The sequence below is a fragment of the Dermacentor silvarum genome, chromosome 9 (assembly GCF_013339745.2).
Source record: "Dermacentor silvarum isolate Dsil-2018 chromosome 9, BIME_Dsil_1.4, whole genome shotgun sequence".
NCBI classification, from domain to species: domain Eukaryota; kingdom Metazoa; phylum Arthropoda; class Arachnida; order Ixodida; family Ixodidae; genus Dermacentor; species Dermacentor silvarum.
This window is the reverse complement of record NC_051162.1, coordinates 128246189-128260873: the sequence shown is the minus strand read 5'-3', so window position 1 is coordinate 128260873 and position 14685 is coordinate 128246189. Positions and strand designations below refer to the sequence as shown.

Below are 14685 nucleotides of genomic sequence, written 5' to 3'. Positions count from 1 at the left end.
GCCCGAGACAGGAGGTGCTTATGAGGGAGCGGGGAAAAGGAGCGATTGGTTGCGGTAGTGTGTAGAAGAATGTGACAGTATACATAGGCGGCTACAGTTTTATCTCAGCTGTCCCAAGCCCAAGCATTCTTTGCCTGAATCAGCCACTTGGCACACGTGGCCTGTCAAACAGATTTCATCACGCTGCGTTGATAGGGTGCACAGCAAGTCTGACGAGTGCCTTACCCTCACATGACCCTGGGCGAGCAAGCAGATGCACATTCGGCGGCTGCCTTGGTAAGGCACGGTTCCGAAATCCAGTGCGGCTCAGCAACAGTATGGGATGTCGCGCAACGCTCCCCTACAGATTGTACTGCATTGCGTTTTATAATAAGTACAGAGTGTTTTTTAGACTATGCCGGTTATTTATAAAAATTGCACGAGCGTTTGCATGCAAATGCATACATATTTCAGCGTCGCTCGCTAACCTATGTGGCCGCTTTCAGTTGTGTCGTGGATGGCGTTAAGAATGTCAGGCCGCAACGAAGCAGGGATGGCAAGAAGGTGTTCTTCATTTGGCCTCTAAATATTTAAAGTGACCACGGTATGGCGTCACGTTGCACATGCCATATTTGTTTGTGTTTGATGTGTCTGGAAGTGAAGCTACGGTAGCCGCAACATCAGCGTCTTGACGTTGAGCATCGGCAACACGGCCTTCTGGAAAAAACATTGTCAGGCTTCTTTCATTCCAGACGAGTCATCCCCACTTCGATTTTGCGACAATGCGTCCGACACCTGGTTCGAAGCACCGATGCCACGCCGGAAGTGGTAATTATACTCTTGGAATCGTATTATGCAGCACGCGAACTTACGCTTTAGGTGTTGCATTGCCGTAAACTGGACCCACCATGGCAGCGTAGTGACCTTGGTGTTAAAAATAAATTCTGGGATCGTACTTGCCAAAACCGCAATTTGATTTTGAGGCATCCCATAGTGACGGAGTCCCGAATAATTTTCACCACCAGGTGCACAAATTTAACGTGCATACAATGCACGGTACGCTGGAGTCTGCATTTCACCCCAATCGAAATGGGGCCACCACGGCTGGGATTCAAAACCGTGCCCTCAGGCTTAGTAAGTAGCACAACGCCATATCCACTACGCCACCACGGCGGGTACGCTGCGGTGGCTTAGTGAGCTTATGCTGCTCTAGGAGCGCCCATGGGAGAACTGAAGCATCACAAGTGATCATGTTAAGAATTCAGATCGACGACACGGGAGAGCCAGCTTGAGATTTTCTAATGTTTATTCATGCAATTCAAACCGTTTGCATAATAGCCAAAAAGGCGACCTTATTTAAATATTTCAGTAATGAGAATATTGCAATTGTGGTATTCTGCATAAAATACCGTAGAATGCCTCTTGTAAGGCGCTTTGTTCCATGCGGTATTATACAGGTACTGGAGCCCTGAAGTGTTTAGGTATCGCATGATCCAACATGACCAAAAATCAAATGTTTGTTATATTGTGTGCTCGTAACTTTTTTTTGATGTCCCGAAATTGCCGCTTGCATTTAATTTGGTACCATTCTACCGCGTGACTACGGTACATTATAGCTTTCATTATTAACCAAACAGGCAACGTTGTTGGCCGCCAAAGAATGATACTCTGAAGCAACAGCAGCAAAGAACCTGCTCCATTAGTTGGCTGCGGAGAGCACAGCTGGACCATCTCTTTTATCGACTATTTTTCTGGACTGGTGTGGTTTCCACAAATGCCCCTTCTACATGTCTGGAAAGGCAGAAAACAAGCATCTATGAGTTAAGTTTATGTAAGCACGTGCGCGCTCAGCCAGAATGACTTATTATATCGAATGAAAATTGGAGGCCCATCTCGGGACAACGAATGCACCATGCAGCACTGTTTACTTAAATGTGACAGTGACAATTAGGCTACGGAATTGTGTTAGGAAATAAGATTTAGAATATGTTAAGCGGTAATATACGTAAGTAAAGTGAATTATATTTAACTTTAATTTAGAAAATTTTGCGACAATGGATAATGTGAAGGAAATAATCAGGCACTGAGAAACTATGCAACTTGAAGTGCATCTTTTAACGCACTTTTGAAGTACTTTTACTTACGGTAATAAAACATCAATAGCCTTTGTGTGTTGGTGCATTTGTTGTCAGGATTTAGCATTAGTTTTTAGATACAAACTTGCAAGGGACGACAGCCCAGCTGTGATTGTAGCTAAGTCCAGCTCATTTACCAGGTGAACTTAGTTGCCTACACCGTTTATTCCAAAGACAGTCAATCAAATAAAAAAATAGTTTAGATTTCATGTTTCATGCTAGAGTCTTTCTGTGCCTGTATACATCAGTTAGTTTATTAGATCTTTTGATGTAGTTGAGATATTTCTTCAGCTAATTAAACTGTCGAGCTTTTGTAACTGCTCTTCATTTAGTTCCTAATAGGATAGATGCCTGTTATAACCACAAGTTTGAATGGGCACTTTCTCAGATTTCTTTCTCTCAGATCTCAGATCTTTTTCTCTCCTTCCTGAAAGGCCAAGTAAAAAAAAAATGTGTGTGGAGTGCAAAGGCACAGCCAGAGGTAAAAAATATCTGACTCTATCAGCACTATATATATATATATATATATCCCTCGTCTAAAGCACACATTCACACAACAAAACTATGACAAATCCAAATAAGCAAAACCGGAAACGATGACGCATGACAATATGCAAGTGTACGAAATTTGAAAAAGTAAAGGCCAGATTGAAGTCAAACAACCACAGCCTCCCAATTATTGCTAATTCCCATCCTCTTTGTGATTATCGACAGTGCTAAAATAATGAAGGCATGAGGAACAGACTACGCGAACGACATCATATCAAGTTTTTAAGCTTGGACAATCAATACTGCAAGCGTTTTTACTATAGTCTATAAGATATGTAATACATGCCACTGACGCGAGTGACAAGAAATGTGTTTTGGAATGTGGTGCTTGTCTTGTCACTCTTATTACTTCCATATTTGTTCTCGTGTTCTTTTCCTCACGTAATTTCGACATATTTGCTAAACGTAAAAGTAACCTCTGCGGAATTAAGGCATCCATGGAGTATACACATGTTACATGGCGATAAATGTACCCTCGTCTTTCTTTTCCCTATGGCTGCTCTTGAAGATGCTGTATAGCCTATTGCCGATACAGATTTTATGCCACAATTTGCAACATTGCATGGAGGTTACTAAGTGACGCGCCTGAATTGGCAGTCTTGCAGTCGTCGTAAACTTGCAGATGCTCGACGAAATAAAATGAGCTACTTACTTGGTTTCCCGTGCATACCATGCCCTCCAGCATTTCAACTGTTTGACACCACGTTTGACGCCCCACCTTGTAGCAGCACTTCATCTTGCACACATTGGCTAAATCTGGGGGCTGAGAGCGTGAAGCGTACCATGTAACAAACAGGCCTCTTTGAATGATAATCATGAAGCTGCGATCGTTTATGCGATGAAGAACGACTATGACAAACAGAGGCGGATAATGCTCGGATATGGGCAAAGTACAAGCGCTAAGTCATTGAGAAAAAAAAAAAAAAGTCCCCAAGTTTCAAGGGCCCCGGAAAGAGAAGAGAGAGAGAGAGAAAAAAAAACGCTGTTGCTCATCATACATAGCAGACTCATATAGTGTCGGGTACATCACAGGCGGAGAGTGATGATGGGGAGGATGGCGAATGTTTCCATCATGCCGTCGTTAAACAGACGCCAAAGATAAACCCTCAAGCAGTTTGGACTGACTGGTCATTATTTCATAACCTTAATTCTGGTGATTTCGTGATGACAGGTTGATCACGAGAAGAGCGAATGATGGCCGTACTACCACTTTTCATCATTTCGCAACAAAACTTAAGCGCTCTTAAGTCAGGGTGACAAAACGCTTGAAAATATATTTTATCTTTTCGATAACATTTTCGTTTGCGATAGCTGGTTTATTCATTATTTATAGGCAGAGCCCATCGTGCAAAATTAAGAAAAAAATTAGTAGAGAGCTATACGAAGCAAGGAAAGTAGCTTATGGGCCATACAAAGTTGTAAACATTCGCTTACCAACTAAATAGACAAGCACAGTGTCACGCGCGCACAGGTAAACATGGACACATCTCACTCGATGACCGCGGAAACTCGCTGCGAAAACGCCGGAGTGAGAGAGCGCGCCAGCAGCAGCGGGCAAATTGACCTTCGCGCTGTCTCTCGTCTCGCTTCAACGAGAACTAAACGTCGAAAGCACAGCGCATACGAAGCTACCGCCACTCGGCGCATGCACTTTGTCCCCATCGCAGATCGCTTTGAAGATGCTCGAGGCGCGCCTTTCGCCCACCTCGCAGATCGCTCTCAAGATACGGCGCACGCACGGCCGCGCTGTGAGCAGCAGCCGAGGGAGCAGCAGCCCCCCTCACCCTCTTCGTCGCCTCGCCCTTGTGCGTCACGCGCGAAAGACCGCGCGCTTCCGGCCTGCCTTCCTCCCTTGCGTGTGCTACATTCAGCCGCCACAGCCGGCTCACCCTTGTACGCTTTCACTCGCACACACAGCGCACGGCACTCGGCGACGATTTTATTGCCATTGGACCTAATACGGAACCTCACGGCGACGACGATGGCAGAAATGCGCTTGGATTGTCCGTATAAATGCTATCGCAATAAAAGAAAAAGAAAACATGGACAAGGAAAAGACAAGTACAACAGGACGAGCGTAGAATTACGACTGTATTTCGGAAATTCAAAACACGGACAGCATAAATATACATCTATCTGGCATGTGTTGCATGAATGTCGATAAATGCGAAAGGAAAACTTAATCATACCTATGGGTAGATCATATCTAAAACTCTGTCGCCAGTAATTAATATCGTGCTAAGAACTTGCGCTGTTGGCATTGTAAGTGTCCCTAAAAGTTGCTAAGTTCGGTTTTTGCCTCCTTCACAATATCGTGCAGTTTATCTTTGCTGATAAACAAAATTTGCTGGGCTCGAGCATACGAGGTCAAAATTCATGGCATCACGGCTACCTTGGCGCTAGAACTTTGATGATGCCGCCACCACCCACTATTTCTACTTTCATATTTTCTAACATTATTGTATAAAATATTCACCAAAATAATTTCCATTAGAATTAGGGCAACACTTGACTTCAGCCAACCAAGAGAAAAGGCTGGCTTCAGGAAGGGATATTGTACGATGGATCATATTCATGTCATCAATCAGGCAATAGAGAAATCTGCAGAGTACAATCAAACTCTCTATATGACTTTCTTAGATTATGAAAAAGCATTTCATTCAGTAGAGATACCAGCAGTCATAGAGGCATTGCGTAATGAAGGAGTACAGGAGGCATACGGGAATATCTTGGCAAATATCTACAAGGATTGCTCACCAACCTTGGTTCTCCACAAGAAAAGTAGAAAGATATCTATCAAGAAAGAGGTCAGGCAATGAGACACAATCTCTCCAATGCTATTCATTACATGCTTAGAAGGAGCATTCGAACTCTAAAACTGGGAAGACTTAGGAGTGAGGATCAACGGCGAATACCTCAGCAACCTTCGGTTTACAGATGACATTGGCCTATTCAACAACAATGGGGACGAATTACAGCAAATGATTGAGGACCTTAACCGAGAAAGTGTGAGAGCGGTTGAAGGTAAATATGCAGACGACAAACAATGTTCAATAGCCTGGTAAGGGAACAAGAATTCAGGATTGCCAGTCAGCCTCTCGAGTCTGTAAAGGAGTACGTTTATCTAGGTCGATTACTCATAGGAGACCCTGACCACGAGAAAGAAATTTACCGAAGAAGAAAATTGGGTTGGGGTGCATACCGCAGGTATTGCTTTTCACTGTCGTTGAAAAGAAAAGTGTACAATAATTGCATTCTACCGCGGCTAACATTAGGGGCAGAAGCTTGAAGGTTAACAAAGAAGCTCTAGAGCAAGTTAAGGACCGCACAAAGAGCGACGGAACGAAAGATGTTAGGCCTAACGTTAAGAGACAGGACGAGAGCGGTGTGGATCAGAGAGCAAACGGGGATAACCGATATTCTAATTGACATTAAGAGAACAAGGTGGAGCTGGGCAGGCCATGTAATGCGTACATTGGATAACCGGTGGACCATTAAGGTTACAGAATGGATACCAAGAGAAGGGAAGCGCAGTCGAGGACGGCAGAAAACTAGGTGGGGTGATGAAGTTGGGAAATTTGCAGGCACAAGTTGGAATCAGCTAGTGTAAGACAGGGGTAATTGGAGATCACAGGGACAGGCCTTCGTCCTGTAGTGGACATAAAATATAGGCTAATGATGATGATGATTTTCTAGCACTACTACAGTCCTCGAACGATAGGAGCGTCTTTATAACAAATGCAGTGAACCTATTTTGTTCTTCATGTACGCTCGTAAAGTAGGCTTGCATGGCTCAAAAAGAAAACGTTTGCTGCTTTGCATGAAATTATGAACGGACATTGAGTGCCCAAGTGAAATAGAAGCAGCTGAAAACACGCATATTCTTAACAAACGCAGGTCATTAAGGTTCTCAGTTTTAATCACATTCCTTGCTACGTTAGTAAACACGAGTTTATATAGATGCTTATTTGCCCATATCGTAGTTAACTGTACTCCTCAGCGTGAATAATAGCGACAGTCGAGTGGGTTTGGATGTTTTGTCTGTATTAAGTTTGGGGGTGGGGGGAGCTCTGAGTGTAACATAGATGTCCCAAAAATGCACCATAAAAATACACTTCGCTTCAGCGCCAGTCGTCACTTTACATGGGCTGCAACATTACACTTGGTACCAAAGTTAGCTATGGTATGCTCCTGTAAATTTTACTTGAAGTGATGTCAGCTTTAAACCTGAATAAAGAAGTTTTGGTATAATCTGAAAGGCGAACCATTGAGCACGATGCCAAAGTATTATTGCGAGAGCAATTATATGGACACTCCAAGCGCATTTCTGCCGTGATCGTAGCCGTAGCCGTGATGTTCCGTATAAAGTTCAAATACGATAACATCGTCACCAAGCCATACGCTGTATGTGCGTGTGAAAGCTTGCGAGGGGCAGCCGACGATCGCGCGCGAGGAAGAAAGGCGGGGCGGAAGCGCGCCGTCTTCTGTCGTGCATGCGCGAGGCAAATGGGGGAGGCGACGGATGTTGGGGGGGGGGGGGGATCGTTCTACTCCAGCGCCTGCTGTTTACGGCGCGGCCGCACGAGCGCCGTATCTTGAGAGCCATCTACGACGCGGACAAAGTGTGCGCCCGCGCAGGCCTCATCTTCAAAGCGATCTGTGATGTGGACAACGTACGCCCACTGCCGGTAGCTTCGTATGCGCTTTGCTTTCAACGTTTAGTTCGCGTTGAAGCCAGAGGCAGCCCGAAGGTCAATTCGCTCGCTGCTGCTACCGCTCCCCCGCGCTTCCTGACTGCAGCGTTTTGACAGCGAGTTCCCGCGGTCATCGAACGAGATGTGTTCGTGTTTACCTGTGCGCGCGTGACACCGTGCTTGTTAATTTAGTTAGTAAGCGAATGTACGCAAGTTCATACGGCCGGTAAAACTAATAACCTTACTTCGTATAGCTGTCTACTAATTTGCTATCACAATCGATGCTTCGCCTTTCGGGCGAAACTGCGAATTTCTGGAATTTTATATGTAGTAACGCGCGTAAATTTATAGGCAGTATTAACTGTAGTACTTATACATTTGCTTTTTCCCAAAACGCGCGTGGTGTCATGCTCTGCCCAAAGACACACATGAAAAAGAGTTCGCTCGATGACCACAAACACACTAGCACGATCAGTAGCACCGGGAACTGGAAGTGCCCGCATTTGTCCCAATGCGAACGTTCCGCGCTGCCGCTCCTGACATCGTTTGACCTACGCAACTCCTCCAATGCTCAGCACATAACGTGACCTCCATGATTGGGCGCGCAGGAGGACAACGCGCGACGAAGCACTAGCTTTGTCAGTTCCTGATCGCGTGTTCAACTTCGCGCCCGCACTAGATCACGTGACCTCCAGCGCGGCCTGCGGGCTGCGCCCACGCTCGGCCATGCGGTCCGAGTTGTTTCGGCGGCCTGGGCCATCCATGCACCGTCGCACCCTGGACAACGCAGTGACCGAGTGAACCGGTGATCGTGGGTCGAGTGCCCGTGCGATTGCTATCATAATAAAATATTCCAAACACACAAACAGTAGCGGATATAAACATTATTTAAGGTAAAGACTTCCGGTTACAAATAAGGAATAAGTTGTAAAAGATAGACACTTTTAATAACACTGCCATGTTTATAGCGATGACCGGCACTGTGCATCAAACAACCCTAAGGAGCCTACATGGAACGCCGTTGCATGTAGGCTCCCTAAACAACCCATCAAGTATTTTCGTAAAATGATCCAGCCAGCAAAGAAAAGCCACTACTTGTCCTGTCAAAACTGTCTTGTATTTTAAACGGCGTTCTTTCCATCAAAGAGTCGTGGAAACGGCGATATTTATGGGTGTCCCTGAGCATGCTCCTCACAATATATCAATTACAATCTATAAAAATGTAACCTATGCCCTAAAACGAATATTAATAATTCTGCATACACAACGCTTTAGCTAACAAATCGCAGTTCAGAAATGGTCTGAGTAACTCAGTTTAGCTCTAGCCACGTGAAACACGTGATGAAGTAGAGTCGGGCGCGGCATCTTAACAATTTATGCAATGAAGCTCTCTCACCATTGCTGCGTAGGCCGTGCTCCTGATTCTTTTGATCTTCAATTCCCTCATGTTGGTCAACTCGCAGTGCTTATCTGGAGATATTATTTGGCCTGGCATGATAGCGGGGTTAGGTACGAGTAGCACAGTCACGGTTGCTCGTTCCAGCACGCAGTTGAATGGGAGGCGCCTGCATGTAGTTACGCAAAATCTGTTAGGTCATTGTACTGAATGGAGAAAGGCGCGGTTATTCTGTATATGAACTGGGGGTGACAACGGGCGTCTGAACACAGTATCGGAATCAGTTTATTCATGTCAATACAGAAACTGAATTTCAAATTATTTATACACAGAAGAAAGTCCAGTAGTTGTCCAACCCAACTGGCTGCCCAACTGGCAACCAACCTTGTTGTAAGTCTGCGCTAGTGTGTCATAGCCTCTTCGCTGTCCTCGTCTAGTGCGCATAAAGTTCTTTCAGTATGCTGCACGGTTAAGATTCTCTGTAGAAAAAAAAACGGTGAAGATTCATCTAGAAATTACGGTTGATCCCTCTTTCAGAGGAATTGGTAGAACATGAAAGTGAAACGTGTCTTCACAGAAGCTGTTGCATGTTTGCTTCGTGAACTCGTGGTCCGCTGGCAGCGAATGGCGCCCTATTTGCATGCCGGCGACCATGTTGCAGATTTGCTGGCGCGTGGCGTCCTGCTGGCGAGTGGCTTCGTTGAAGGTGCGAGCATTCTGGTCCGGCTCTGTAGTGGCTACGGCAGTCAGTCGAGCTGCTACGCGCACAGCTGCAGGAATGCCAGTGGCATAGTTCGCGACATGAGCCACGAACGCGCGAAGTCATTTTGCCTCACGCTGGCGTGTCTCGCCGGAGCAAAGCGAGATTCGCCCGTCGACGCCATTGCCTTTCTGCTCCTTTTAGCGCGCCTGGGCCGGTATTTTGTAGCGATGACTTTAAAGTAATAATGCCTTTTCGCGCTTATCGCGCTTTGTCAGTGGTCAGAGCGACGGTCCGCTCGCGTTATCAACGTTGATATCGTGAGCGGACCGTCGCTCTGACCACTGACAAAGCGCGATAAGCGCGAAAAGGCATTATTATTGCGATAGCAATTATATGGACACTCAAAAGCAGATTTCTGCCGTCGCCGTCGCCGTCGCCGTCGCCGTCGCCGTGAGGTTCCGTATGACGTCATTTGGAGAAGAAATCGTCGCCTATGATGATGATAAGTGGTTCTTGAGGGAAAGGGAAAGGTTTACGCTATCTTCTGCAGCCCTTGAGGGAGCACGGCTCAGCGCCAACGGGGAGGGGTAAGTGGGAGCGAAAGAAGGGATAGAGTGGAGTCGCCATGGCTGGGCGAAGCAAAACCGGCAGGCATAGGCGGCACGTATCAGGCCGAGATGGAAGGCCTTGGTGTGCTGCAGAGTCTGCAGGGGTGTTGTGCCAGGCCGGTCAGGCCCGGGGTGGGGTGGGAGGCCGTGAGGCCTTCCCGCTTGTAGAAATGTCCTTAGAGGCGTGCGGAGAGCCCTGACGAGTCAAGGAACTCCACGACGCCTCGAAGTGCAGAAAGGTGGTGTCGGCCGGGGAAGAGGAGATCTTCCGTCGCCGCGCGCCGAACGCTGTATGTGCGAATGAAAGGGCGCGAGGGGCGCGTCTTTCACGGGGAGTGAACGCACGGCGGAGAACAAACGCGCGTTCCGCGCCGTGCTCGCTTAAGGGCTGCAGAAGTAGGCGTCTCTTTTCTCCTTTACAATCACCATATATGTAGAGCAAACGCACCTTCTTCCGACGCGCGAGAAGCCGTGGGGGAGGGGGAGGGAAGGGAGGCGACGTTTAGCTGCGGCACCAAGTGCCTATTTATATCACAGGCTCCGGCAACAGTCACCAACGCCGCACGCATTTTGAGCGAACGCGGGCAAAACGCCGATGGCGTCGACAACAGTTATGCGTGTTGCCGATGCTGCTGCATGTCCAAGTTTATACAGCTGATAAAGCTAATATCATTACTCCGTATAGCTCTCTACAAGTTTGCTATCGCAATTGATGCTTCGCCTTTCAGGTGAAACTGCGACCACTTTTTACTTTAAAGGCATCGCTACAAAATACCGGCCCAGTTGTCTTATGTGGTGCCATCGCAAGCGAAGCAGTAGGCGGTGCACTGCTAATACACGTTGAAGCCCCAATCCGTAGGCGATGAGGCGCCACAGGCTAATCCGACGCTAACTGGCTATACGAGGCCACATGGGTTAGTCTGATCTTCGTGCTTGTGGATTTAGACGTTCTTGTGGCTTCGTTTATTGCCCTTTATATGCCTTCATTGCCGTAAATTTCAGAACACTATATACTTTTCGAAGTGCAGAAGACGCTGCAGACACGCACAATCGCTACTAATTACAACGGTTGAGCTTGTCGAGGCGGCCAAATCGAAACGCTCCAAGCGTCCCAATGCACTGGCCCGCGAGAAATTCATAAGGGCGTTTTATGCCGCGTGTCGAGGCGATCGCCCGTGGCGTCAAGGTTTCAACATTGGGCTTGTCTTCCAGAGTTCCGGTACAGTGCCTAGAATATACTTATTCTAGACACTGTAGTTCCTGTGTTCGAATCCTGCGTCGGACAATATTGTAGCGAAAGCTACACTTTATGCATTCTCGCCGTTTCGCTGTGGCCGGTTGAAGCACCCCGAGCTGCGCCGTTGCCTAGCAACCGCCGCAGTTGGCTGGCAGCGTTTCTTTCTCTATGGTCTGACTACCCCGCGACGTCTTAGCAGCGTCTGGCCATGCCGCAAGCGGCGTCTGACACGCGTCTTTCGCCCGGCGAACTGCTTCACTGGAGAGGGTCCGGAATGCCAAGCGCGCGAAGCTAGCGTCGGAGACTAAGGAAGAGCTTGGACTTGTCGGTTTATAATTTATACCTGGCTTATATCGATGAGTGTATACCTAAGTATAATAATTACAGCTAAATCAAAGGCTAACCAAGTGAAACCGAGACTTAACCAGGCTAAACCAAGCTTTCACTTTGTATATCCAGGGTCAGCTGAGCTGTGCCGCAGCAATTTTTATTGCGATAGCAATTATATGGACACTCCAAAGCAGATTTCTGCCGTCGGCGTCGCCGTCGCCGTCGCCGTGAGGTTCCGTATGACGTCAATTGAGATGAAATCGCCGCCGCGCGCCGCCGAACGCTGTATGTGCGAGTGAAAGGGCGCGAGGGACGCGCGCTTTCACGGGGAGTGAACGCACGGCGGAGAACAAACGCGCGTTCTGTGCCGTGCTCCCTTAAGGGCTGCAGAAGTAGGCGTCTCTTTCCTCCTTTACAATCACCATATATGTAGAGCAAACGCGCCTTCTTCTGACGCACGAAACGCCGCGGGGGGGGGGGGGGGGGGGGGGGGGGCAGGGATTAGCTGCGGCACCAAGTGCCTATTTATATCAGAGGCTCCGGCAACAGTCACCAACGCCGCACGCATTTTGTGCGAACGTGGGCAAAACGCCGACGGCGTCGACAACAGTGCTGTGTGTTGCCGGTGCTGCTGCATGTCCAAGTTTGTACAACGGATAAAACTACTATCCTTACTCCGTATAGCTCTCTACTAAGTTGCTATCGCAATTGATGCTTCGCCTTTCGGGTGAAACTGCGACAACTTTTTTAATAATACTTTTATTGCATGATTTTTTATTGTGTAATTATCGTATGAAACTATGCACTAGGCTATACTTGGTTGTTTATTCTATGGCTACACCGTGTTGGACCCTGCGCTGTGCTGCGACTGCCGAAGCGCTCCCTGTCGGCGCTCGTTAGTGTCACGATGCAGTGCTTCGCTTCACCGCTCCTAGATGGCAACTATCACATCCGTTACATCCATTGCTGAAAATCAGTCGTGAAACCCGGGATAAAACACTTTCGTGTTAAACTATAGTCACCGAAAAACCAATTTTCGGATGGAAATTAAAATTTTAGAACTTCGCCTTCAGCTGTTATGGACTCACTCCCGAAGCCGTTTTGATGGTCGCTGGTGTCCGTCGTTGGAATCCGGGACTGCTTTCTCAGAATTTTATGAACTGGAAAATTCGCACTCCGGAACGAAAGATTGCCAGTTCACGATTCTACATATCAACCGCTGCGGCGATGCGGCAATAAAAAATACTGCGTCTGGACAATAGTGTGCGTAGCCTCTTGAGCGCTTAGTGAAATTATTGGCTGGCACCACGCTCTGAACATCGATTGCCTTCTGTGCCACTAATCGTTGCGCGGCCCAGTGTAGCAGCATAGCGGTTCACCAAGCGAGCCTGAGTGAACGCCACAACGTCACAGCTCTTAGTTCCACGTCTTCACATGTGTCATGATGTCGGGACGCGTAAATCACCTGGGAAACGAAAACCAAAACTGCCTCGGTATAGAAAAGTTGCCATATGTTAAATTATTTAGCGCGCTCTGAGACCCGCCAGCTCATGTTGTAGGGTTTCGAAATTGAGGACCTTCACTTAAAGCAATAAATGAGCATTCGGACGTCTCGTAACAGTATTCCTTCAAGAAAGTTATCGTTTAACCCTGTTTCATAGGAATCGGTAGAACAGGAATGTAAAATGTGTCTTCACAGAAGCTGTTGCACGTTTGCTTCGTGAACTCACGGTCCGCTGCAACAAAGGCGGTCGATTTGCGGGCCGGTAAACATGTTGCAGGTTTACTTAGCGCGCGGCGGCGTCCTGTTGGCGAGTTGCTTCGGCGACGGTACGGACATTTAGGCCCGACTGCGTAGGGTCTTGGGCAGCCAGTTGAGTTGACAGATTTCTCAGCGTGCGCCGAGAACACGCGAAGGCGCTCTGCTTCACTCTAGCGTGTCTATCGCCAGACCAAAGAGAGATTGGCTCGTCGACGCCATTGCCATTCAGAGCCGCTCAGCGCAGCAGTTTTCGGTGTTGCCATCCCAAGCGAAGCAGTATGCGGTGTGTAAGTACTGCTGATGCATGTTGAAGTTGCACTCCGTAGGCGACGAGGTGCCACAGGCTAATCCGACGAGAAAGACATGTGCGGAAAGTGCCGTCACCAGGCTATACCGCGTTGGAGCCTCCGCTGCGCTGTGACGGCCGTAGCGCTCCCTGTCGACGCTCGTTAGTGCCATGATGCAGCACTTCGTTTTACCGCTCCTAGATGGCGGCGCCATCCCTGTCAACAATATATATTTTACTTGTTGACTCTGAACGTCACATCCTGTAACGGAAGTTCATGGCAGACCTCGGCATAAAACACTTCCGTGCCAAAAATTCGAAACAATTAGTTTCGCAGCTTACGCTACAGTAGTCCTTATGCTGGCCATGCTGCAGGATGATAGCCGGTACTTGTTAGTGCCGCCATCTTCGTAACTCATGAGATATCCAGCCTTCCACGGGCACAGATTGGACACCCTCGGGTCATGTCGGGCTCCGAGCCTGTGTGAGAAAATTTGATAAATTTTGTTTGCATGCCGCGATGAGGTTGTGGGAACGTAACCGTTGTTAATCACTTACAAGTGGGCAACCTCGTGAGCCATTGCGAAGACGCCTTGGTAGGATAGAGCAACATCCTCGCCAATGGCCACTCTGCGATCAGTACAGACCCCAGCGACGTTTGCGAGTCCTGAAATGGACGTGAAAGACTCATTTTGTTTTACTTCTTCATACGTGCTTTCCGAGCGCCAATATAAATGGCACAAATAGAAGCCGCTTTTCCCTGACTCCAGATGGCCCCACCGCCTTTTGAGTGAGTAGATTTCTGCTCAGTTTCGTTGGGCATCACTGCAGCTGTCAGTGGCTCGTTTCGAAGAGAGCACATTATTAGTCTCTGATAGTGTAGTATACAAACAACATTTGCTATTTGCATTCTATATTGACCTAGGTCAATATAGAATATTATTCAAAAACTATAGTTAAAACGAAGATGGAGACTTGATGTGGTCAAGACTGGCCGAGCAACACT

At 47.6% G+C, this 14685-nt stretch overlaps 1 protein-coding gene across 1 annotated transcript in view; it reads right to left on the bottom strand.

Annotated features, from left to right (window-relative positions):
• Positions 1 to 1308: 1308 nt before the first annotated feature.
• The window catches only part of LOC119464279 (venom metalloproteinase antarease-like TtrivMP_A), a 34496-nt gene continuing 21119 nt past the window's right edge, over positions 1309 to 14685 (bottom strand). Inside the window, exons 10-14 of the mRNA XM_037725186.2 lie at positions 14238 to 14346; positions 14022 to 14159; positions 8754 to 8922; positions 3316 to 3426; positions 1309 to 1770 (exon numbers count right to left, since the gene is read on the bottom strand). Of these exons, the coding sequence (XP_037581114.2) occupies positions 1723 to 1770; positions 3316 to 3426; positions 8754 to 8922; positions 14022 to 14159; positions 14238 to 14346 (575 nt within the window). The 3' untranslated portion in view covers positions 1309 to 1722. The remainder of the gene's footprint in view (positions 1771 to 3315; positions 3427 to 8753; positions 8923 to 14021; positions 14160 to 14237; positions 14347 to 14685) is intronic.